Below are 26,591 nucleotides of genomic sequence, written 5' to 3'. Positions count from 1 at the left end.
ATAACACTGTCTAGTCTACTGTCTAAAGGGAACTGAGAGCTAGCCAGGAACACTCTTGTTTTCTGTTTTCTGCCTAGCAGTAGACAAGTCTCACTTTTCCTGTTTAAAAACAACAACAACAAACAAACAACAACCACCCTTGCCTACTTTGATCTCTTAATTTAATGCAAATACCTGCTTTGTCTTTTAAAACTGAAATGGTTGAAGACTATAAAATAGCAATTGTATGTTTCTGCCCCAGTGAGGACACTGCCAGCCTTCTTTTCACAGAGGCAGAGGGCAGATATAGCTCCTTTGCAATGCGGAAATAAATGCTTCCTTCCGCTCTAAGCAAATTAAACCTTAGGTTTTCTAGGTAGACAAGTGATAAATCACTGTCTTTTGAAAAATGAATGCTTTTAATGTATTTCTAATTCAAACTTATTAATGAGCAGTGATGGAAATGTAAAAGGGAACGGTGGGACAAGCCATGAGTTAGTCAGATGGTCTGTAACAATTCAGGCGAGGCAGACCTTCACTGGAGGAAAAACCTTTCAAGAGTTCATGGCAGTATTATGAGCTTTAGACTTAGTAAGAAATATATCTAGTTTCTCTTACTATTAATAGACGTTTATAGTGAGCTGGGGAAAATATTAATAAATTAACAAATTCTACTTGGCTGTGGGTTGTGCCCTGGGATAGGCAGTTCACAGGAACGTCATACACCCTACTCCATTTATCATCACTCATACAGAAGCAACTATGGAGTAGATGCGACGCTCTTGTCTTCAGTATTCACGGCTAGGAAATATTTTGTAAAGATAAGCAGCATAAAAACATTTGATTTCTAAACACTCTGGAAAACTCCAAATGAACTCAGATCTCTCTCAACAGTCTAGAGGCATTAGCAATGGGCTGTTTATGTAGGGATGGTGCCTGTACTTTCTATCTCACCAAGATGGCAGAGAATTCTTAACCATGGTTTACTTTTGGTTAGTCTTAGCACTTCTGCTGACTGAGTAGACACCCGTGTAGACACTCCTGAAGGTCTGAATTCACTGTTATGCTGACTGAGTAGACACCCGTGTAGACACTCCTGAAGGTCTGAATTCACTGTTAGGAGGGTCTTATGCTCACTGATTCACCTCTAGGAGGGTCCCATGTAAATTACTATTCTACTCATGAAGTTTCATCTGTAGGCATGTGTAGGCATCTGCAGTACATGCTCACCAAACAGAAGCAAGAAGAGAACACTGTAGAGCCCCAACACTTGCTACTGAAGCTATCTGGAAGATATTTAATTCCTTCACTCCATTTACACTTACCAAAAGGTCTCAGCTACTATGGGTGAATCACAGCAAACGGAAATAACACTGAATAAAAGTATTTGCCTGTTTGTATGACTTGTTTCATATTCACTTAAAAGTCTGATAGCAACCAGATGCCCCACACTGATGACAAATTTAATTTATTTCCAATTTCTCAAAACTCTTCTACAGATTCAGGCAGCACAGTCACAGTCATTAGGTCACTGAGCTTAGCTGCATCACTGAAGGAATGGAATTGATCAGGCAGATAAATTGCAGTGCATGGTTAAGAGTCTCCTAAGAAGGGGGATGGCAGAAATCCAGATACAAAATAGATGATGAAATGGTCATTTCCATTAAGGGAACATCACATCACAGATATTAATTAGGAAGCACTGTAATAAAGTTAAGTGCATGTGGGGGAAAATGCTGAGTTAAAAGTCACCCCAAGTGTCCTTAGCTTGAGGTCATCACCAATCTGAAGACAGCCACAGATCTGCTATTTTCCACTCCCTTTCCAATTGCTGCAGCTAAGTCAGATCATGGACAATCCCAGAAGGATTCTTTTTCAGGAGACAAGCTATCTTCAGGGGAGAGTGATGGAGCCAAGAGGGAGAGAGACAGAGACACATACTAATGTTTTCCTTCTAATATTTCCAGAGAAAGTGATGTCCCTTATTTACTATAAAATCAATAGCAGATAAGATTCTTTTCATAAGAGAATTAAAGGAAATAAAAAAAGAACTAGCTTTGGATTTAAATGCTCAGCATTTTACCAAGGTTTATTAACCTATGTTTTTTAAAGATAAAAATCCTTTTTGAAAATTGATGGGATATTTCGTTGCTAGTCTTCAGTTCAAATCCTCTCAATACTAAAAATATTTAAAATTTGTCATTGCTATACACAATGGAAACAGTAACAGCCAGGACTTCCAGAGTTCATGTAAAGAGCACAGTACAAGTGTTCAAATGGTTTAACAGTGGGGATTCACCAGTCCTTCCCCACTTTTCAGTTCTGTAATCTGTGACTCTCACCTCCCCCTGCGGTAACTTCCTCACCTTCATGCATCTTACGTACCTACACGATGATCAGCAGCTACAGACAGTCAAGCACTACGGGAGCTGACAAGCTGAGAACAAAGGGTGTATCTTTCCAGTTCAATACAATTTTGGAAACAACTTCAGAATTATAGAAATTCTTCATGTTATTAACTGAAAAGTCACAAACTAAGGATCTGTCTAAGAGAAATAAATTCCTTTGCTGCGATTCTAATTTTAATTTGGCAATAAGCTACATAAATTTTGTTGGTTGCTTTACCTTACCAAACCATGAGATCATGTGGGTAAGAATGTCTAAACAACATGAAGCCATTCTCCCAAGCAGCAAGATAACTTTAAAACCTTAACTACTATGGAAAGCAGCAGCCCGGTAGCCGCTAGAGCAGAAACAAGAGTGCTGAGAAGCTCTTCCGAAGCGCGACTTCCCGAGAACAGTCATTAGACCTTTCCCCTGGGGAGACCTCACACAGAAGGCTGTCTTGACTTTACAAACCTGGAGCTTGTCCAGTGTGAGAAGCCTAGTGTCCAAGAGTTGTACGAGATCAGCACATGTCCCTGCCTGCTTACCATGGAGACTGCCTAAGGTGGTGGTCACCATATGGGGCAAGCATCCAAGAAAAGCTGACAACAAGATGTCAACAAGGAGCTTAGGAAAATTCTAGCACATTCCTGGGAGTGCAGAACACTATGTGCTACAAATGCCCAGGAAAAACCTGAGCTTTCCCTACTGCCCAAGCTTGAAGCTTTATGGAAGTGGCAAGGTATGGTTAAGCAGTCATCGAGGACCTAGGAAGGCTGATGGTGCCAGCAATGCACACAGAGCATTCAGAAAAGTAGGAGCCCACTGACTCCACTCATCTAAGGAATCTGTGCACTCATCAACTAACCACTAAAAAACTGAACAGAAACCTCTGTGGTGACACTCCAGAAACAGTACAGATTCCACAGAATTTGTTCAGGAAAGGAAGTGAGCAATCCAAGCTAATAACAATAATTCTGATTGGGGAATACAGTTTCTAGGGTTGCCATATTATTTAAAATATTCAGATCTCATTATCAACTACAACAGGACCATGGACCTGTGTAAAGAATGAGACAAGTGTGCCCCATACCTGGGAATAAGTAGTCAACAGGAAACCAGTAAACCGATGCTGGACTTAGTAGAAAAATGCAAACATATCTTAAATATGTTGAAAGAATTGAAAAGAACTATGTCTTACTTAGTACTAAAGCAAAGTAAGTATGAGAATGATAATTCTCACAGATATATTAGGGCCTGCCAGTGAGTAAAGCACGGGCCATCAAACCTGACAACCTGAATTTGATCCCCATAACCCATAGTGGAAAGAGATATCTGATTCCTGAAAATTGTTCTCTGATCTCCAAACCATACTGTGGCATGTACATATACAATAAATAAATAAATAAACAAACAAACAAACTATAATAAAAAATTAAAAAATGGAAAAATTCTTTTAAAAGACACAAGAGACAAATGGGGAGGGCAGAAAAGAAATTCTGGAATTGAAAAGTACAATAATAAAAATAAAAAATTCACTAGAAGAATTTAAGAGCAGATAACAGCTGGTAAATGAACCAATGAATTAGACCAAAAATCAATTGAATCTGAAGAAGAGAAAAAATAAATAATGAAGAAAATGAACAGAGGTCCAAAGACTGGTATATTACCAAGTGTACCAACATCTATATATTTGGAGAGAAAAGAATATTTTAAGACATAAGGGCTTAGGGCTGGGGTTTGGCTCAACTGGTAAAAAGATTGCTAGAAAGGGCTCCTGGAATCCCATCCTGGTGCTGGGGAGGACAGACTAGAGGATTTCAGAGGCTTACTGGCTAGGCAGCCTAGCCTAATGAGTGAGCCGCAGATCAATGAGAGGCTGTCAGAAAGGAGGTAGAGAGCACTCCTGAGGACAACATCCAAGGCTGTCCTCTAGCTTCCACATGCACATGAGCACACATGTAAATGCACCCCTTATAGCTGTACCTGCACAACACAAACAAACATTACATAAGACATGACGGCCAAAGAGTTAATAAATTTGATGGCAAAAATAGATCTAAGCATTCCAGAAGCTCAATGAATTACAAGTAAAGTAAAATCAAAGAGATCCATACCCAGAGAAATCATAATAAAACTGTTAAAAAAACAAAGACTCCTACGAGAAAAACAAAGGGGAAAATCAAATCTCTCTTGAAGGTTGTCTGAAAATTATCAGAGGCCAAGAGTGCGACATCAAGACCAGAGCTCAGTCTTAACTTCATCATGCACCTCTCTGCATACACTTTAGTTTTATATACTTCAGATATAAGTCATAGGGGACACTTTAATAACAATAACCCAAATTCTCCCGTCCAAGGAACCACAATCTAATCTAATCTCAAAGCAATAACAGAAAAGAAATTCAGTTTTACAGGCTTAGAAAAAAACCCAAAAGTCCCAGTAACTGGTGAAATGGTTTGTCTTCCTGTAGCTATGTTCTTTCAGTCACTCACATGAAGGGTGCCACCTGGATATGCCAACAACTAAAAGATGGGGGATAAAATGTACTCAAGATATTTGTAAGAAAAAAGATAATAATAAAAAAGTATAAATAATAAATTTAAACTACTGGGTCTGGGGCCAGCAAAATTGCTCAGTGAATGGAGGTGCCATCAAGTCTGATGGCCTGAGTTCAATCCCTGGAACCCATACTGTAGGAGAGAAACAACACCCCAAGTTGTTCTCTGACTTCCACATGAGCTGGAGGAAGCAAGTGACCCTTCTTCAACAAATAAAGAAAATGTAATAAAAATAAAATATTGGGTCTATCGCTCAAAGAAGAGAAACGTCTTGTCTGGGCAGCTTTTGGGGATTCTAGACCATTGTGCAGACACACACACTCACACTGACCTGTGATAATAAGACACTCATTGTGATCCAGCACCTCAGTGAAGAGCCGTGAAACAATCAACTCAGGATTGATTAAAAAGCGGATTTCTTCTTGTACAAGTCCTGCACCAGTTACACCACCTCCAACGAAACGATTTGCAAAATCCACCTATTGGAGAAAATGTAATGCGTAAAACAGTGTCTAGAACACCTACAAATGTTACAAAGAAACACTTACTCAATGGGACCAAATTTTTTATTTCCTGTAAAAACCAGAACCCCATCTTCCTAAGGAGTGGCTATAATTGCTTACATATCTTCCTTCTCAGGACAGCTAACACCTATTCTTTGGGACCTAAACATCCTAAGAAACCTGGAAAATTCAGCTTTTAGATAAAATATCAAATAAAAACCTTATCTGTGTCCTTCTAGTCCTAAATCAAGATTAGTCTTGCTCTGGGATTTCAAGATCATCTCCCTACATCTACCTACTGTTCAACCTCCCTCTGTGTATTTTAAGTGATTTTTAAACAATCAAACTTTTATTTTCAGGAGTTGTTTTGCTTCTATGGAAGAATAAAGGGATAGAATTTTTATTCCAAATCGAACCCCCAATTTGAATGAATACTACCAATAATTTCTAAAAATACACCCAATGGAGGGAGGAAATGAAAATCTAGTATAAGAACAAAGATTTAACTCCATTAATATTTGCAATTTAGTCTGTAAGTCTACATCAGCATTTCTGATTCTGTTCCAGAGTGTGGGCTTCATTCCCGACTGAAGAGCCACGATTCTCAAAGGAGCTCAAGTGGCCTGTTGCATTACTTCAGTTTTAGAAAGAGAGATCATGTCTTCAATTAGATTGTTTAGATTATTCTAAAGAGTTATTTTACACAGATTGACACAAGTTAAATATATATATATATATATATATATCCAAACATACAAGAAAAACAATTTATTACAAACTGTAAGAAGTTTTAATTATTATAAAATGTAAGATCTCCCAAAACTTGTTCTTATTTTCTAAAGCAGTAGAAATGAAACTATGAAGATTATTCTACAGATGAATAGGCAAGAATACAAATCTTATGTTCATCAAAAATGTGAAAAGACAAAAATTAATTAAGGGCAACATATTCTTATTTTACCCATAAGATCTTAGGAAGTACTAAAGCATACTATTGACAAATTATTGAAAAAATACATATTTGGGTTTGTGCACCAGAGTACTACTGAGATTAAAACTCCAGAATAGTTACTTCTCACATATCTCAATAATGGAATGAGTAAAAACTGAGCACAGAGGAGACAATGCAGCTTTTCAAAAGGAGGCGGCATTCGATCCTGAGTTGGCTGGCAGACTAGGGAAAATGGAAAACCTTGTGAACAACTGTTAGAAAGGACTATAAACAGTGTCCCACTATTCCTGCAATGTAGAGGACATCACATGGGAGTTACAGATGATGAGAAGGTGGTCTAGGGTATAGAGAAGTTTGTATTCAAATCTTGAGGTTCTGGGAAAGAACCTCATTGATGGAGGAAGGTCATTGGCTAATAAAGGAACTGCCTTGGCCCATTTTATTGGTTAGAAGATAGGTGGGAGGAGTAAACAGAACGCTGGGAGGAAGAGGAAGTGAGCTCAGACTCCACAGCTCTCCTCTCGGGAGCAGACGCCTCAGAAAGAGAGACGCCATGCTCCCAGCTCCCAGGCAGACGCACGTAATGAAGCTCCGACCCAGGATGGACATAGACTAGAATCTTCCCGGTAAGCGCACCTAGGGGCGCAACACAGATGATTAGAAATGGGCTAAATTAATATGTGAGAATTAGCCTAGAAGAGGCTAGATAGAAATGGGCCAAGCAGTGTTTAAATGAATACAATTTGTGTGTTATTATTTCAGAGCATAAGCTAGCCAGGCTGCCGGGGTGCTGGGGACGCAGCCCCGCCACTCTTATTACTACACCTCATTTAGCAACTTGGACCAGGGTTAAGATAACTCAGGGCAGAGCTTTAGTTTCAAGAATACACTAAAGGATGCATAATTAACAGCAATGAGGTAGGCTAGATAACTACTGAATAACTAATAGGCCTCAAGGCTGTGGCAGAGTATAGGAAAATCCAGAAATGAAATAGATAGCATTTGAGAAATGTGGCTATCACTGTGATGCTTCTATGAATTACAAACAGGATTTGAGAGCAACATAACTTGTTTTTTACCGGAATCAGGTACATAACTGAAATAAAAAGGTCTGATTTATCAAACTTATACACTACTTGATAATAATTATGAGAAACACACCACACGTTATTATTGTGCACTTTTTGATAAAAAGACCGACACTCATTACTTCAAAGGTGGACACAGAAATGCACTGTGAAAGCCAGAGCTTAAAAAAGAAAAAGAACCCAAAGCTTCTAGTTCTTACAAAAGAACTTATAAAGAGCTCTCTAACAGGTCGGAAACCTGCTTCAGTACACGAATATAAGCACATGAATGTCTATTTACTTTTCGCCACTCATTTGCCAAGTCTCTTACTTTAAAGGCACTTGCTCATCCTACTCAGTTTCTGCATTATGACCTGATAAAAAGAGAAATGATAATACTCCTTATGGAGGTTTTGTTGTTGCCATTCACTATAATATAATTTGTTCGCTACATAATGAGCTTTTGGAGCACCGCAATACAATATTCCCTGACCTCCTGGGGAGATGTGGAATGGGTACACAGAGCAATTAATAAGAGTTAGAAGCCTTTATGGAAGTCTTTTAACTTACCATATTTCATATATAATATAATGCAGGCAAGCGGGGAGAATCTCAACCCTGATTGTTGGTAAATGATTCCTTGTTGAATTGTTCTGTAATGAGAGGTCAGCATTCCTGCGGTGCTAACTAGCAATAGCTTTGCTTAGTTCTTAGGTACATTATGCCTCCCTCATTTTATTTAAGACTTTAATGCAGGAAAGAACCACATAAAAGAAGAAATGCAACAGAAAGTGATATCCATTTGGAACAATTTTAAGCACACTGAAAAATATTTTTTAAGGAGAAAAAATGTAAGATAATCAGTTTTTCTTCAAATATAAAGAATAGATTACCAATTTAGTTATTTTAAGTGTTTTTGTTTGCAAGTTCAAGGAATCATTGGAAGAATGTGATTTGAGGTAGAAGTGTGTGAGGACATGTGAGCGTGTGCGTGCGTGAGAGAGAGAGAGAGAGAGAGAGAGACAGAGAGAGACAGAGAGAGAGAGACAGAGAGAGCGACCGCACCATGCTACATCTCAGGCAGATCCTGAAAATGCTGCTTTGAACTTGTAGCAATCCTAAATGCTGGGGTTATAGGATGTGCTACCACATCCACCTGGAAAGTGATTTAAAACAAAACATAACTGGACAATGAGGAGCATGCTTATAGCCCTGGTACTCAACAGGCTGAGGCAAGAGGATCATAAGGCTGAAAAGTACCTTGGGTAATGGAGTGAGTCCAAGGTCAGCCTGAGAAACAAATGAGAAGCTGTCTTACATAACCCAAAATAAAGAGCAAAGAGAACATGCTTTTTTTTTTAGATTTTATTTATAACTATGCCTACCTGAAAGACTGTTCTAGAAAAAATAAGGTTCTTTAGTTGCTTTGGAACTTATGTCCTTGACCTCAAGCTTCTGCCTCCGACTCTCAAATGTTAGGATTACAGCGTGTGACACCGTGTCTAGCTTCTTAATTCTCAGAGTTTGGAAAAAAATTATCTCGGATTTTGGAAAAAAGTATTGATAGTAGCAACTTCATAGCAAGGATTAAGTACTAGACAGGATTACGGGCTTTCAACAGAGAAAAGACAGTACAAATAGCTACACCATGTGCTCTGAGAGTTATCCACGGGGAAGAAGAAGCCTGTTTCATCCATCAGTCTTAAATGTCTGCCTCCTACACCCAAACAAGGCTTCTGCTGGCATAAAAACATCTCAAGCTAGTCATGATTTGGGGCAAAAACAAACCCTTAAAGAAAAAGAACAAAACTGCCTGCTGACAGCTTGTCAAGATCAGGCCCCGGGAACTTCATCCTCTGTCAATTCACAATCAGTGTCTGAACCAAGAGGACTGATGTTGTCCAGATCTTGGGATTTTTCTGTCAAAAGCTTTTATAATAGGCACATGAGCATACATGGGCAAATAGCAGCTGTCAAAGTGATCTGTTCTGTGTTTCTTCCATCCTTTTTTACATTAGACGAATTTAGGAGACAAGTTTTCAAATATCCTTTTCTGTCAGAAACCTGGCAAGAGGCATCTTTATGTACATATACTTCTGGTATTTACCTACCTGTAGCATGCCTCGGCCATTACCTTCTATGGTACCCTCGTAAGTGACATGTAATCGTGTCAGGGGTTTTTCACATCTACAAAGTAGAAGGTATTTTCTTAGATAAGTAATTCACAACACATACATCTGAAAATATGAGCGACTATGAACAAACGAACAAACAAAACCACCCTGAATCTCAAGAGCCAGAAATAATGTTAACAATCATGGTATTTTTCCTCACTCAAATATGCATATTTTCATTAAAATGAGAAAGAATATGATTTTCACCTACATGAAATTAAGAATTAAAAAATTTCTCAAGACACAAAAATGAGGATATTTGAAACCTTATTATCATGCTGGAGTCTGCAATTGCCTGGTTCTTAGAGGAGCCCTATTTTCACTAGTTTGATAGCTAGTGTTTAGAGAGGGGTGCCAATGGGATTCTGACCTATGGAATTTTTATATTAACAATGTTGACAGATAAACCTAACATTTGTAAGTAAGTATTCAGGAGGCACAATCATTTTCTTTTTTCCATAATCTATGGTTATTGAGATATTGCCCTTTGTTATATTGGGTTGATAATTTCATTGCATCAACAACGCTTAAAGATGTTATTCTTTTTTCTTAGTAGATTCACCTCCCCCAATTGCTATACTGAATAAAAAAGCTATATTAAATTATAATAAATATGACATACCTATTATAACATATGGATGCTAACCTAAATAGTACTCTTATACTGTTTTTGGAGTAGGTGGTGAATAAGTACACAAACAAAATACACTCATGTGAGTTCTAGGAATGGAATGCAATTAGATTACTTTTAAATTCCCTCTCATGGTCCTAGCTTCCTGGTCATTTTATTCAAAGGGGATATGAGGGCATATGATATATGACTATAGGGATACAACTGAAAGACAAAGGGGCATGATCCAGGAATCTGTGAACTGTCAACTGGGACTACTTTGGTTGGCCACATTTCCCTCTTTAAGTGCATGCATTTTTCTGGTTCTGTGGAGCCTGGGAGACTGATTTTAATTACATTTCCCAGCTCACTCATGAAGCAGCTAAAACAAACAAGACACCAATAAAGTAAAATTAAGTTAGAAAAGTACTAAGTTAGGTTCCGCTTATCAGAGTTAAAGGGACAATTGGTCTCACACAGGGACAGTTACTCTATTCCTTTCAGAAAGCATCCACATCAGTGTCTGCATTTCCACCTGTCCATGGGGATGCTGGGTGCCCTTTATGTTAGTGACAGGTCAAACTAATACCAAAGTGACATGAATAAAACATACGTGTTCCTCAATTCCTGTTTCAGCATAGTAGAGAAGCAAAGAAAAGAAACGCTCTCCACTCTAGTCTGGATGGGAGACACAGTAGGATGTTTAGTTCGAGGCAACACATTTTAATAGAAATTACTGAAATCAAGGCATGTCAAAGGAAAGTTTATGTTCCAAAAATGAGTTATATACTCCTGTGTCAAAGTTAGAAGTAGAGGTCAAGAAGGCAATTTTAAGGTATGTAAAAAGTCAAATGTTGAAGAACTTAACAAATTGTATTCACTAATTGTAGTGTCAGAAAAATAATCAAGAGTGGGGGAAGAGACTTAAAGACCACAGATGATTTTGGTGAACTACTATGTTAGGTACCTTGTAGCTAACAATGGAATGGACTGTGCTAAAACAATGAATTTCCCATCAACGAGCTTGTCTGGTCTCCATCTATCGAAGGGATGGCAGAGTCACTGGCATTCTAGTGGGCTTCCTGGTCCGCCTTCATCTATAACTGTGGTGGATCTAAGTACACATCTTTCCTGGCTCGTGCTGTTTATTTCTACCCACTTCTCTCTAGTACATTTCAATCATGCCCTCAGTCTGCTCAAGTTCTTCTTTCACAAACAAACATCTGTGGTGACCATGGCATCACCTAGGCAGATAGGTCCCTTCAAGGTGACCACCATAAGGGTTATTCTTCTTCACCAAATCTGAACAAAAATACAAGCAATGAAAAAAAAGCCAGAAACAAGAAATATTTCTTAACATGAACTATATACCAAAATGTGCACACAATAAGTGTTATCATCTTTTGTATTTAAAAAGCTGGCCCATATTTATTTAACCATTGTTACCATTGAGAACTTGCTCTAGATTAGGAAACGTATGAACAACTTCAGAGTATTAAAAATCTTACAATTGTGGATTAACTCAGACTGGCTATTACTCTCATCAGCTTTTCTAGATAAAACTTGGAAAAAAAAAACTGTATTAAGTGCGGAATCAATCAAATCTCAAAATTCCTGACCTGCCAATTCTAAAACACAGTAAATGAGATGTTTCTGTGCCCTGCCCTCTAGGAGAAGAATCCATGAAAATATAAAGGCTGACTGCACAGGGTGCCAGGGAGAACACTGACGTTCACTTGGCAGCATCTTCGTATAGAGAAACCTCTCCGCTCTGAACAAAATGTGTTTCAGAAGTCTAGACGAGGTCAAAAGATGAGAATTTTATTTAAAAGACACATTCTTATAATTAGAAGCAAGGATGAATCATTTATGGGAAGAGACTCCTGGGATGCAGGGCAGTTAAGGGCTGAAAACCCATCTTTCCAAGAGATGTAAAAAATAATCCTCTCATGATCAAATAGACTTTGTAATTCTAAGGTTGAATTTTGTTGTTGTTCTTTTGTTTCTTTGAGGCAAGATCTATTAATGTAGCCCTGGCTGTCCTGGAGTTTGCTTTGTAGACCAGGCTGGCCTCGAACTCCCAGAGATCTGCTTGCCTCTGCCTCCTGAGTGCTGGGAATAAACGAGTGTGCTATCACCACCCGGCTTGATCATTAATTTTTTATTACCTTTCCCATTCTGGAAAATCTTCAAGACTCTGTCTTGTAAACGTCACTAATCCAGTAGGTTCTACAGAAGTCATAAAAGAAAACAAACACACAAAGTATTAATTTTGAGTTGACATACTCAACAAAAGAATCTCACTAACAGTATCTAAAGGCTCAGTGTTTACACCTGCAATCACACCACTCAGGCAGGGCTGGAGGCAGGAGGATCAGAAGTTTAAACTCATCTTTAGATGTTCATTCTGTGACATACTGAATCTGCAGACAGGACACAGAGCTCAAAATAATGACTAAAAAAATGCTACCTTCTTAACATTAGAATCTCCTTCTATAAAACAATAATCCTCACTGAAGAGAACTGTAAAGAGCAGTACAGTAGTATGATTTGAGAGCTGGCACTTTTTAGCTTTAAAAACTAAAAAGTAAGAATTTAGGGAAAAGATGATCTATTTTTGAATGTAGCCAATAAATTTGGAGAAAAATATTTTTTGGCTATATTTACTCTTTCTTTCTTTCTTTCTTTCTTTCTTTTTTGCTTTGTTTGTTTTTAGTCAAAAGCAAAAAATAAGTCAGCTGGCCAGAAGTAATCTGTCTGCTTCAGACCAAAAAACAAGCTAAAAGGCTGATGCCATGTCTGCTGTCTTCTGAGGGGGAAAAGGCTCTTAAGCCTAAGAAAGAGATGTCAGAAACTATTAGTGGTAATGGCATTGAGTCCAATGAAAGTTCAGCAATAATTGCACTCTCTCATTCTTGTGGACAATTCTGCATTTCTTTACTCCCAGCAACTCAAATATTATACAGGCCAGCAGTATTAGAACCAGAACTTTTTGTTAATATGGATATTAAAATAGTCTTTAGATTATCTAAAATAAATGCACAGCAATTTGTCAAATCAAATATCCAAACACAAGAGAAGCACTGAATATACATAAGAAACCAAGGTCTAGCTTGTCATTCAATTACCTAGCAGAGAAATGAGGTCATTAAATGTCATTTACACATAAGAGAGACTAAGAGAAATTGATAAACACTGCAGGCAAGGCAAAAGAAGGAAGAGAAGGGGGGAGAATAACAGGGCTATCCAGATAGAAACAGTAACGCATCTTTTTTGTTTGTTTGTTTGTTTTGTTTTTTCAAGACAGAGTTTCTCTGTAGCTTTGGAGCCTGTCCTGGAACTAGCTCCTGTAGACCAGTCTGGCCTTGAACTCAAAGAGATTCGAGTGCTGGGATTAAAGGCGTGCACCACCACCGCCTGGCAACACAACATCTTGAGAGCATGTTTAAGTCATCAAGTTTTAAATATTTAACCTATATTATTCTTATTTCTTAAGTTATATAAACTAATTTAATTCAGAAAACTTTTATATTTTATAGTTCTGAAGTCCTTATCATGAATAATAAATACATATGTTTAACAAAACTGAGAAGTAGGTCCTGCTAGAATTAAGTCTTATCCATTCTGAAACTATGTTTTGGTTTCGTTTCTTTCTGAAACTAGTTTCTGAAAGCAGCGTGCTATTTTACAGTGGTGCTACCAAGGTATGGGTCTGGATTATAATACAATTTTCACCCAAAAGACTGGCGTCTGCTTTAATAGTCAGCTTGAGGCAACACTGGCTTGAAATTGGATTAAATCCTGTTGCAGGCCTTTGCAGACCACACTGGCAGTAAGATTGTAGGCCTGGCACTTGAAGTTTCTCCCTCCTCCTCTTCAGAGCCACGGTTGAGATGTATAAGTCTCTGCTGTCTGCCTCTGCACATCAGGTTCATTTCTCCTTTATCCTTGACTAAGTGCACAGATGTATGATGTGACAGTCCTCCATTTCGGAGTATCTTCTCCTTCTTAGAGAAATACAATGTGATGGAACATCCTACCATATGTGGTGTCTTGGAGCGTAATGCAATATGGTACTTTAAGCCAATTTCTGCAGTCTCTCCACAGTAGACTCCAGAAACTCTGAATTCCCTTTCATATTATTTCTCTCACCAGAGTCACATCAAGACCTAGAGTAACACTGTGCTGTATTTCTACAGAAGTAAATTACTATACACAGTAATTTATACAGTAATGGGGGATGGGCAGAAAAGAAGCAACTTTCATTTATATAAATTTATTTATATTAATTTCTTCAATCTAAGTTCCAAAGCTTATGAGGGTTTATACATTTCTAGGTAAACAAACAAAAGCTTTTAATTTTTTCCTCAAAGTAAATAAATGAAGTCTTAAAACTTAGAAAGTCAATTAACTTTTAGAAAAGGATTATATGATTTGACCCTCAGAATACAAAGTCAGCTTTCAATAACTTATTTATATCTAAAACATGTTAGTAAAAATAATTAATAGCTTGACCTCTCTTTTTCTTCTCTTCCCCCCTCCCCCCGTGTGTAAGTCAGAGAATGTTAGGGCATTCTTCAGGTATTACCAACTTCCATTCATTCATTCATTCATTCATTCACCCATTTGCTTATCTCACTGGCCTAGTAGGCTAGTTTGGTAGCTTGTCAAGTAGGTTAGGCTGGCTGGCCAGAGAATACAGGTACTAGCCCATCTGTTATTCTAATGCAGAGATTACAAATGCCCACCATCACGCCTAACTTTTTTTCACTAGGGAATCAACCTAAGGTCTTTGCCTGAACTTTACCAACTCAACTCCCCAGCCCAAAGGTCAAATTTTTAACAAATCATTCTAAATTCTAATTTAATTGTGTTTCTTATAAGCCTGAACAACCCTGCATCTTCCTTAACATTTCTTTCAGTATAGGATGCAAAACTAAATTAAGTAAACTATAAATACTATTTTATTAAGAATACGGCTTTCCCCTTAAATATCAAAATCTTCTTCACCAGACTTCTTTCTAAAAATCTGACCAAATATTTAGCAACATTGCATTGAAAGGGGTAAATGACCTTAGAATGATTTCAAGACCTGACTTAAGAAAATCCTCTAAGCTGAAGACAAGAAAAGAAGAAAGCTCATTTCACTTGACCAACCAGACCTGACTTACTTAGCAAGGCTTTCTTGTACCTTGTAGAAAAGTCTACCTACTGGTGATAGCTAACATATTAAGTATGTTAATATCCTCTTGCTTCATATCTGCAACTACCCTGAGGTAATTATAATTATCCTTCTATCTCACAGATGAGAATCTGCTTTGGGGACAGTAAGATAGTAAGGTCCTACAGAGGAAGACAGACATGTATACCTAAGTTTGACTCAATCTCATAAAAGCCCTATGGCAGGCTTAGTGGATGCACTGGTCAGTTTTTATTGTCAACTTGTCACAATCTAGAGTCACCTTGGGAGAAGGAATATCAGTTGGGGAATTGTCCAGATCAAATTGGTCTATGGCCATGTCTGTGAGAGACTACTTTGCTTGATGACTGACTGGGAGGGCCCAGTCTACTTTGGGCAGCACCATCCCTGGGCAGGTGAGCCTGAGCTGTGTAAGATGAGGGAATAAGTAGCAATCTGTCATAGTGTCTGCTTCAGCTCCTGCTTGAACTCCTGCCGTGATTTCCCTTAGCCATGAGCTGTCACCTGCGAGGGGAAGCTAAAGTAACCCTCTCCCCAAGCTGCTTTTTTATCATTCTGTTTATCATGGTTATAAACTAGGACAATGGGGCAGGAAAGAGGAATGAGAGGAAAATCGAGTGATTTTATAGATAAAAAGTAAGCCAGCAAATTTTTCTTTAAATAAGAAGCATCCTAATGTATTTTCTGGTCATTAAACTTTCTTTTGAAAGTCATTTTGGGTCACAACAACCCTTGGGTATTTATTTCAAAGTACATAGGTCTAATTTCAGATATTACAGTATACATTTATGTCTATACATGAACAGTATACATCTAGGATATTATATTAAATCATTATTATTTAAATGTATTTGAACAAGCAAGTATATTTCAAAATACAAAAGATTTTTTCAGATTATTTGAGTTGAATTTTTACCATCAGCAAGAAAAATTATAGTTATGAATGAAAGGAATTTACTTTTCTCTGTGACTCTTCGGAAGTAGCAGAAGAGTGTTTTCAGTTTCTCTGGTTTCCTTGATGAACGTCCTTCAAACAACCTGAAAAAGGCCAGAAGTAAAAGGATTAAAATGCCTTTGTAATTCACAAACACCAAATCTCTATTTTTAATTAAATACTAAAAACAAATTCTTCCAGAATCAGTCCTGGGATTTCGGAGAAGCAGAAAGCTGATGCGGATACCAAGGGCATCAAGCGAGCATTCAACCTGCCTGTAACTAGGCTCCTTCAAGGCCAGCTGAATCAACAGCAGTGCTCGTCTCCCAGCTAGTCCTCCAGCCCAAACTGTTCTGTACCCAGGGACAATTCAAGCCACACAGTTAATGTCTTCATGGCAAATACTATTTATAATGCATAATATTACTAAGGAGTTATGTACCTAAACAAATGGTATCTCAGAAAAATCCTCATTCTGAGTATTTGTAATAAAAGACAAAGACAGCTATGACAAGACACTGGGACTGAATGAGCAGTCTTTGGTAATTAAACAAATCTTGTTCTGGACTAGATGTTTCTGTCTTCCAAATATTTGTGTTGACTACAAAATCCCCAACAAGGTTCTATTTGGAGATAAGGTCTATAAGGCTGTGGAGAAGGCAAAGTGAAATCAGATGAGAAGATATAAGTCCTACAGGGTTGGGTTCCTAAGAAGAGGATGCAGCGGGTGAGACAGTGAGAAGACACAGTCTATAAGACACAAGGAACTCTCACCTCACACCGAATCACTAGCACCTTTATCTGGAATGTCTAGCCCCCAAAATTGTCAAAAAATAAGCTTTGCTGTTTGAGCCACCGAGCCCGTGCTGTTTTTTTATAGCAGTCTGAGTTAACACAGATCCTTTGCTTGGTAACAAAACCCAAGTCTTCTCTGTGCTGCCCAGTATCCAGCAATCTCGATATGTACCGCGTGATTCTATTTTCTTTGTAATGGCATGGCATTGTTATTGTTAACATGTAATGCAATTTATCCAGAGGAAAAAAATGCAGGGCTTTAGAAGTGAATGACCTGGGTAAGTAGTTCATTATAAGATTTCACACAAAAGCACTTTTGGGCCTAAGAGCTAGTTTTCCAAAGGCATTTAAAAAGCATGTGAAGAATCAGTGGCTATAAATAATGAAGATTTCCTGCCCCTAGTCATATATTCTGCCTTTAAATCCAGAAAGCCTTCAAGTAAAAGTCTTCTTTAGTAAGTGGTAAAATCAGTACCATTTTCATGATTAGAAGAACAATCTTATGTAAGAAAGGGGAAAGGCAATTTACAGAAAATCCTACAACTAAAATAAATTAAAAAATGGAAAGGAAATACAGCAAAGGATGCTGTGTAGATGGATCTGAATTCAGAGTCAACTTCTGGAAAAAAATGTATGATCATTACCTAAAAGGAATGCCAATACTGCACAGTATTTTAATCTACCATATGCTCTACTTTAAAAAATAGTTTAACAGAGCCGGGCGGTGGTGGCGCATGCCTTTAATCCCAGCACTCAGGAGGCAGAGGCAGGCGGATCTCTGTTAGAGACCAGCCTGGTCTACAAGAGCTAGTTCCAGGACAGGCTCCAAAGCCACAGAGAAACCCTGTCTTGAAAAAAAAAAACAACAAAAAAAAATAGTTTAACAGTACCTATAAGGTGAGTTTTACTCACTTCAGATTTGCTGTTCTAAAATAGTTACTACAAACATGTTTAAATCTAGTTGGCAGCTAAAAAAAGAGACTATAAAAACAAAGTTTTCCTCTTGATCTACTCTTAATATGCCAACTAGGACAAAGTCTGTCTAAATAAAAATGACAATGGGAAGGAAAAAGTCACATGGCAGTTTAATTAAACATCTTACATCAATAAGCATGATTTACTAAGTAAATACCCTGATCTCTATACAAAATTCCTTTCTAAAATTACGACTTAACAGAAGAAAGGAGTATAAATAGAAAACACAGCCTCATTTTTTTAGGGATGATCTGATGTATGATACAATTCAACTAAGGAGGAACTTCTTTAATATGACTATTACAGAAAGAAGAGAAAATGACTATTGTCCTTAAAGAGTAATTTCCCCAAAAGGAAAAATGATCCATATATGGTCAGCTACTTTTAAAACCACATAAAAGCCCTCATATTTCATAACCATAATCGCAAATTATTAACCTTAGAAGCTCCCTGGGATTACAGACTTATTAGCCTGGCAATATGGATTTTTCTAGAACATTATATGGCTATTATTATCACTACAAATAAGAGTAACTATTTTATTTTACATTTAAATCTTAAAGGTACAGAGCTGGGTATGGTACACATGTGTACAATCCTGGGACTTGGAATGTTGAGGCAGAAAGATCAGGAGTTGAAGGTCAACCTCAGCTAGTCAAATTCAAGGCTAGCCTGAACTACATCACACTGTCTCAAAAGAACCAACCAGTTAGCTAAACAGCCAAGCAAAATACTCCCAGATGTCTATAAATCAAGCAGCACTTGTACATATTGCGTTCATTTAATATTCTAAGCCCAATTTCAAATTACTGTGTAACCAAATAAGATTTCTCAGGTTCTTTTTTATGTAAACGTCAGTTTCTTTTTTAAAGTTAATTTTTATGTATCTGCATATGTGTTATGTGCACAAATGTCAAGGTGAACGTGTAGAGGTCTGAGGAACGCTGTTGGAAGCCAGTTCCTAACTCGCTAGGGATGGAATTCACAATCAGACCTGTGTGACAAGCAACTTTCCTGCTGAGCCATTCACCAGCCTTTTCTCCCCACCATCATGCTCACTGCTGACAGCCCTGGCTGGCCTACAACTTGCGAAGTAGACCAGGCTGACCTTAAATTCAGAGGTCCACCTGCCTTTGCCTCAGAGTGCTGGAATTAAAAGAGGGCACCATTATGTTCCACATTCTTCATATTCTTTACAGAGCCAAGAAGGATCTCTCTCCTCACTCTCTCTGTGTGCGCGTGTGCGCATGCGTGTGTATAAATGCAGTCATCAAGAGAAATGGGTTTAAATCTTCATGACGATTTTTCAGTTTGGTTCCACTATGCATAACCACCCAAATAAAATGAATTCATCTATTTTTGTATCATGTAAAAATAGCAGAATTCACTGGAAATAAACATGAAAATGTTAATATGAGATGATATACAATCTAAGGAGAGACTCTTGGGGATAAAGAGAAAAAACAAGGAGCTGCAGATGGAGCAGGGAGAGAAGAGTGGGCTGACACACATGGGTCTGGGAGCAGAGAGGGTATAAGATACACACAACAGACTTCAAGGAGAGAGGAGGGGCAACCAAGTTACCAAGTATCACCTGATTTTAAACTTCCTAACACCTTTCTTTTTTTAATGTAGATTTTTCAAAACCCTAGGTGTATATATTTGAAGAACATTTTTCAGTCAGCAACATGTACACAAATTTGTACATAAGCCAGGTCATAACAACCCTTGCCCATGTAGGGAAGCTATTTACACATTTCACTACGTGATAATTACAGATTACTTTTGTAAGACAATAGAAAAAACTAGCTAAGCAACCACACTTTGTTCTAAACAAAACATTTTGCATTGTCAAGAGAAGAAGTCAGTAAAGGGTCAGGGAGTTACTAATGTGTGTTTTTCCTTCCATACTTACAGAGAAACATGGTTAACTAAAATCTTCCCCTGAGTGGAACTGCTGAAAACATTACTGGAATTTACACACACACACACACACACACACACCTCTTTAAGTATCAATCCCACTGGTATATAGTAAATCAAGTTCAAAATAAAATTCATTTTAAAACAGAAGCAAGTGACAATATGGGATCTAGCCAGAAAGTCGTTCTTGGCTCCTTTGTGAAACACTGCCATATGGCCCCAGCAGCAATTTCAATTCAGGGAAGAGGCAGATTGTAAAAGCCTCCTGGGCTGCTCACTGCTGAGACCCACAATTTATCTCTGACCATCTAGTTTCCATGTGATTTCAGAAGCATCAATGCTAATCACATTGGAAGCCTTTATATAAATGTTCAGGCTGAGAAAGGCAAGCAGGGGAAAAAGGTCAGAGGTATTTAACATAACTAAGCAGGCCTGGAAGAACACAACAATAAATAAAAGAAGGAAGGCTTATTCAATTTATTGACGTCAGCCTCCCACCACATACTTTTACCATTTTTTTTTTATTCAATCAAGTAGCTAGCCCTATCTCACTTGAGACTGAATAGAGAAACACACACACAAACTCTCTGTCTCCTGAATTGTCAAAAGTTATAAATATAAATACAAACCAGCAAGGAAGGAAGGAAGGGAGGAAGGGAGGAAGGAAGGGAGGAAGGGAGGAAGGAAGGGAAGTAAGAAAGGAAGGAAAAATACTGTATTACTGGTTAATGGCTTATTGTCCTCAATCTCCTAGAAATGGGGTGTGAGGTGTGGGGGAATGGTGTGTGTGTGTGTGTGTGTGTGTGTGTGTGTGTGTGTGAGAGAGAGAGAGAGAGAGAGAGAGAGAGAGAGAGAGAGAGAAAGAGAGAGGGAGGGAGGGAGGGAGGGAGGGAGGGAGGGGACGCAGACATGAACAAACTCTGTTGTTGCTTCCATTTCTTGGGCATTCTCGGAATACTCTGCTTTGACAAGGTAGTCAGACCACATCTGAGCATAAGACAGTGTTTAGGCCTCATTTCTATAGTTGAGGCAGATGCTCTCTGAAACATATACAATCTTCCCTGCCTGGAAACTCCCACAAAAAGGACAACAGTGAGCCACAACAGACACATCAGTGGGTAGAAACAGTCATCTTCTTGTTGCTTGTTAGGTTAGAGTCATTAAAAAAACACCACCTGGGGCAGGAGAGATGACTCTGGTTAAGAGAAGTGATTGCTCTTCTAGAGGACCCAGGTTCAATTCCCAGCACCCATATGGCAGCTGACAACTGTCTGTAGCTCCAGTTCCACGGCATCTGATACTCTTACACCAATACACATAAAATAAAATGAAGACAACAACCACCACCAAACAAAAACCACACCACCTCTTAAGAGGAGGCAGGTATACACTGCTGAAGAGGACTGTCCAGCAGACAGCTGAAAACTTGACCTGTGAACTGAATCTTGAAGGAGGAATAAAAACCACATGAAAAGACGGCAATCCAGAAAGTTGTAAAGTTTAAAAAACAGACAATTTCTACTAGGAACAAAGGATTTAGCCTGCCTGGTCTCTATAACTAGTGCACTTAACACACAGTGAGGAATACAGTGGCTGTTTGCTGTCTATTGAGCTACACAGAATGTATACATTTTTTTGTTTGCTAATGTTCCCCTTTGTGTTGATAGTATAGACTAATTATATGATTGGGATTTCCCTTCATTTTTTAATGTTTGCGAGCCCTTACTATAACTTGAAAATTATGGTAGCCTGCAAGTATTCTTTTTGTTTTGTTTTTGTTTTTAGAGACAGATTTTCTGTGTCGTCCAGTAAACCAGGCTGGGCTCAAACTCACAGTTCCTACCTGCTTCTGCCTAACATATGAGATTAAAGGTGTGTGTTACCTGGCTGAGTATTCTTATATTTAAATAATTTCATATTTTTTATTTGCTTTAAAAATCCTATAAATGTACTTAAGACTTAATTTTGATTTTTTTAAATTAAAAAAATTGCATCAGCTCCTAATCAGCTTTATTCTAGAATTCTTCTCATCTCCAGGGAGAGAAGGATTTTGTAACTGTAAGGTTTACTCTGGTTCCGCGGCTGCCTTCCCAGCATCTTTAGAAGCCACCGTGACTGGAAGACAACTGTAGAACAAGAGGTTCTGAGCGGCTGACAGGCCTTTGAAATTAGCACTATGGTACTGGGGAGATTTATGAATATATTTCTACACTGTCATGTCGAGCTGTCAGAAATTCTGCCTATATGAAAATAAGCTGCACTAAAAACAATGAGCAAACCCACTACCCAGATCTCAGTATCTAAATGAAAGGAACCAAGGACTCTTAGAAAATGGTTGGCTTCAGGGCTGGGGAATGGATAATATAAGCTAAAATAGGTTATGACTCCAAAAGGAAGGTAATGCTCAAAAAGATTCTGATCAAGCTCTTTACCTCTGTGAACTTTAATTATCATGTCTGAAAAATGGTCAAAACATCACCTGAACAAATGTTTATTAACTCTAGAATATTCGTTTCTTCCACCCTTCACAAGGTACTCTCTGAAAACATACCGATTGAAGTTAATGTCTGGGTAACTAGAATACTCTGATTTCATCTTGGCATTCCGTCGGGGGAATGTGCAGAAGAAAGCATTAGCTAAAAGACTAGCGATCTGTTCCTGCGACATGGTGATAGAATGATTCATCTTCTGCTTCAGAAGCGGTATTGGCTGATGAAGGAAACAAAAATACAGATGAGAAACGCAATAATTAGTTTAGCAATTTTGAAGACAGAGGTACCAAATTGCATTTTCTAAATTAAAGCAAGAATAATTTCAAGCCATTCTTGAGTCCTTAAATCAGGAATACTGTTAAAAGTCAAGGGCTGATTATCGGAGACGATAAGAAAAGTGTACTCATTTGACAAGGTGTAGATTTTTAATCAATAATGATACTAAAGAGAATACAAAATATTACTTACCAGGGAAAACCAAGACACCTCAGGAAATAAACATTAACAAATTACCCTTGTAGTGAAAATTAAAACAAGTTGGAAAAAATGCAATACTGAGTTTAACTATTATTGTATATGTTATGTTCTTGCATTAAAAATGGTGGGATGCAGTACTTTTTCTAAGTCCCAAACAAAATAATTAATATGATTGAATAAATAAGTCATTTTCCTCCTATTCTAAACCACACTGCATACTGCTAATTTCTTTATGAGAACCAAATCTAATTTTACAAAAGCATTTAACAGAACACATGAAAACTGCCAAAAAGAACTATGTTTAACTTGTAAAAATAAAGGCATTTTCTACATTATAAACCACACCAAGTCAAGGAAGACGCAGGACAATTTTCTTCAGTCTTTTTGTGGCAACCCAAACACCACGACCTCTAAGTACCTGAGCATTGTGTTCAATGTGTTGTGCTTTAATTCAAATGCTTAAATTGCAGTTTTAAAGACATCCTGGTGAAACAAAAGAGTTTCCCATGAGTTGTTAAGTTTAAAATAGTCCCCTTCTCCCTTTCAGCTGCACTCAGAACAAGTGTGCTGGTGTCCACACACATCTCAGCAGCTGCCTCCCGTAAAGCACCCTGATCACACCTCAGGCACCACCACCCCAAAAGCACTCAATGGAAGGCAGCTGAGACAGCAGGACTGCATTTCCTAGTAACAGAAAACACACTAGGGTGAGAACAACAGTCTGATGGTAAGAAGAAAAAATTCAACTGACAATTGAACTATTTCTACTGAAGAAATTCAAAGGTAAGCAACTGGGGAAAAGTAAAGAAATTGTTTTTCTGCACCAGACCATAGGCGTCATCTCTTATAAGGCAGAGGAACCAAAAAGTTCACATTCATCTCTATTTTCTCTCCAAAACATTATTTCAAGTCAGCTTTGAGGTCAGGTAAGGCAGCAAACAGAGTGGGGACGGCTTAGAAAACAATCTTTTTTTTTTTTGATTTTTATTGAGCTCTACATTTTTATCTGCTCCCCTCCCTGCCTCTCCCCTCCCCCAAGGTCCCCATGCTCCCAAATACTCAGGAAATCTTGTCTTTTTCTACTTTCTACTTCCCATGTAGATTGTATCTATGTAAGTCTCTCTTAGTGTCCTCATTGTTGTCTAAATTCTCTGGGATTGTTATTTGTTGGCTGGTTTTCTTTGCTTTATGTTTAAAAATCACTCATGAGTGCATGTGATAATTGTCTTTCTGTGTCTGGGTTACCTCACTCAAAATAATGTTTTCTAGCTCCATCCATTTTCCTGCAAAATTCAAGATGTCATTATTTTTTCTGCTGTGTAGTACTCCATTGTGTAAATGTGCCACATTTTCCTTATCTATTCTTCAGTCGAGGGACATTTAGGTTGTTTCCAGGTTCTGGCTATGACAAACAAAGCTGCTATGAACATAGTTGAGCACATGTCCTTGTGGTACGATTGAGCATCCTTTGGATATATAGAACACAATCTTGATTGGTTTTAACTTTTAACTCTAATTTTGCACTGAGGAAGGTGGCAACCAAGTCCTGACGCCTACTCAGTGTATGGAAAGGCCCACACGAGACCTCCTGCAAAGGTGTAGGTGAAGCTCCAGTCGAGCCTCCACATGGCCACAGTCCTCGCTGACATCCTGACTGCAACCACAGGAGAGACAGTGAGCCACAACTTACTCAGCAAGCTGCCCACAAATTCATGACCAATAATAACTAAGCCTGCACAAGTCTCCTATTCAAGTCACTAAATTCTGAGGTTATCTGTTGGGAGCAATATGCAATTTAGGCATTCCAAACAAAATTATGTTACACAATAGTTTTTCTTTTACTTTTAAAAGTTAAGAAAATAACATGACTGCAGCTGCTATAGTAATGTATCACTTTGTAGGAAGGTGAGGGAGATGTAGGTAGTATTAAGTCATCTTAAAAAATAAACCAAACCCACTAGTTTGCTTTAAAATAATTATTTTTAGAAGACGTTGTTTAAATAAATGGAGGAAGAGGAGTCTGAGTAAACAAACTGCAGCAATGGAAAAGGAAGCTTGAAACTGAATGCTGCATTTGTAATGTGCTTTGGTAGTGCCCTTCCTCTCAGGCCACTAGCCTCTCTGTGACACAGCAGAGGTGCCCTGTTCTTTAGCAGAACCCCCTTTCCCACCATAGCCATTTGAGTCCAAAGAACACACTAAGGAAGTTACATTTACTAACCTGGGTACAAACATTTGGCAGACAGAGTGCAATTTTCACCATGTCAGGTAAAATGGACTGATACAAATGTTGAGCCTCTGCTTCTTCAAGTACCTGAAAATCAATGAAATATATTACATGACTAACAGTTGCGAATAGTAACCATGTGTTAATTTTGAATCCCCAATGTAAAGCACAGTGTCATAACCAACAAACACATGTAGAAACAAACCAGCAGGTTCACCAGTAAACTTACCAATTCATATCATTCACCTAAATGTCTTCCAAAAACAAAGTAGCCCCAAATCAAGTCTCTCTCAAACTAACAATATTTACCAAAAAAAACCCATAATATTTGTAAAACCAGCAAGCTGGCTCAGCAGAGTAAGGTACTTTCTACCAAGCCTAATGACATGAGTTCACTCCCCGGGCCCTATATGGCAGTGGAGAAAACCGACTCCTACAAGATGTCCTATGACCTATATATGCACACATATACACACAAATGAACAAACAAATAAATAATTTTTAATGTAGTACTTGTAAATAAAAAACAGCACACTCTACCCTTGGTTATGTCAGCTGAAAACCGAACACCAAGGGCTCTCTCATAATCCCTAAAGGACCTATTTAATTTCAACGTCACTAACATAAGACATTACCATAATTATGAAGAAAGCTCCATAATTACTCTGAAGCAAACTATCTGTGCCCAGACTAACCCACTGACTAAGAGACAATGAGGTTACTTATGATCTTTAATTCTCCCTTGTTGGGTACATTTGGGAAGGTAAAACCATGTTTCCTGCATCACACCCGAAAGCACACCAAGATGAGACTTGTGGGCCATGTTCATCTAGTTTTCAACGCTATAGCAAGTAACACAAGATGATTATTAGTTTTGGGGGGAAACAACAACCTGCACAAAATATTGTTCATTAACACCCACTGTAAAAAACAGGACTGATGAAACTAAAATGAACTTAACACTACAGCAGGTGGTGCACACCTTTAATCCCAGCACTCGGGAGGCAGAGGCAGGCGGATCTCTGAGAGTTCAAGGCCAGCCTGGTCTACAAGAGCTAGTTCTAGGACAGGCTCCAAAACCACTGAGAAATCCTGTCTCGAAAAAAAAAAAAAGACACAGAACTGTTCACTACAGAACAGAACTTCTACCATCCGTTTACAGTTAAACCCTTAATCTCACTGACCCTAACACTAGCACCTACTAATGTATTTCCCCATTTCCAAACTTTTGTGTCATGTAAATAAACTCATACAGTTTGTGGGTTTTTTGTTTGTTTGGTCTCCTGAGACAGGGTTTCTCTGTGTAGCCTTGGTTGTCCTGAAACTAGCTCTATAGA

General features: G+C 38.2%; 1 protein-coding gene across 2 annotated transcripts in view; it reads right to left on the bottom strand.

The window, feature by feature from the left end:
* The window catches only part of Parg (poly(ADP-ribose) glycohydrolase), a 105,167-nt gene that overhangs the window by 31,481 nt on the left and 47,095 nt on the right, over positions 1-26,591 (bottom strand). For both annotated transcript variants that reach the window (XM_041662675.1, XM_041662676.1), the window contains 6 exons: positions 25,249-25,341; positions 22,610-22,767; positions 16,390-16,469; positions 12,400-12,460; positions 9,559-9,634; positions 5,257-5,404 (listed from right to left, as the gene is read on the bottom strand). In XM_041662675.1, coding sequence (XP_041518609.1) covers positions 5,257-5,404; positions 9,559-9,634; positions 12,400-12,460; positions 16,390-16,469; positions 22,610-22,767; positions 25,249-25,341 — 616 coding nt within the window. The remainder of the gene's footprint in view (positions 1-5,256; positions 5,405-9,558; positions 9,635-12,399; positions 12,461-16,389; positions 16,470-22,609; positions 22,768-25,248; positions 25,342-26,591) is intronic.

The sequence above is a fragment of the Microtus oregoni genome, unplaced genomic scaffold, assembly GCF_018167655.1.
Source record: "Microtus oregoni isolate MIOR12 unplaced genomic scaffold, Mior012 000013F_ref0000133, whole genome shotgun sequence".
NCBI lineage: Eukaryota > Metazoa > Chordata > Mammalia > Rodentia > Cricetidae > Microtus > Microtus oregoni.
This window is presented reverse-complemented; position numbering and strand designations above follow the sequence as displayed.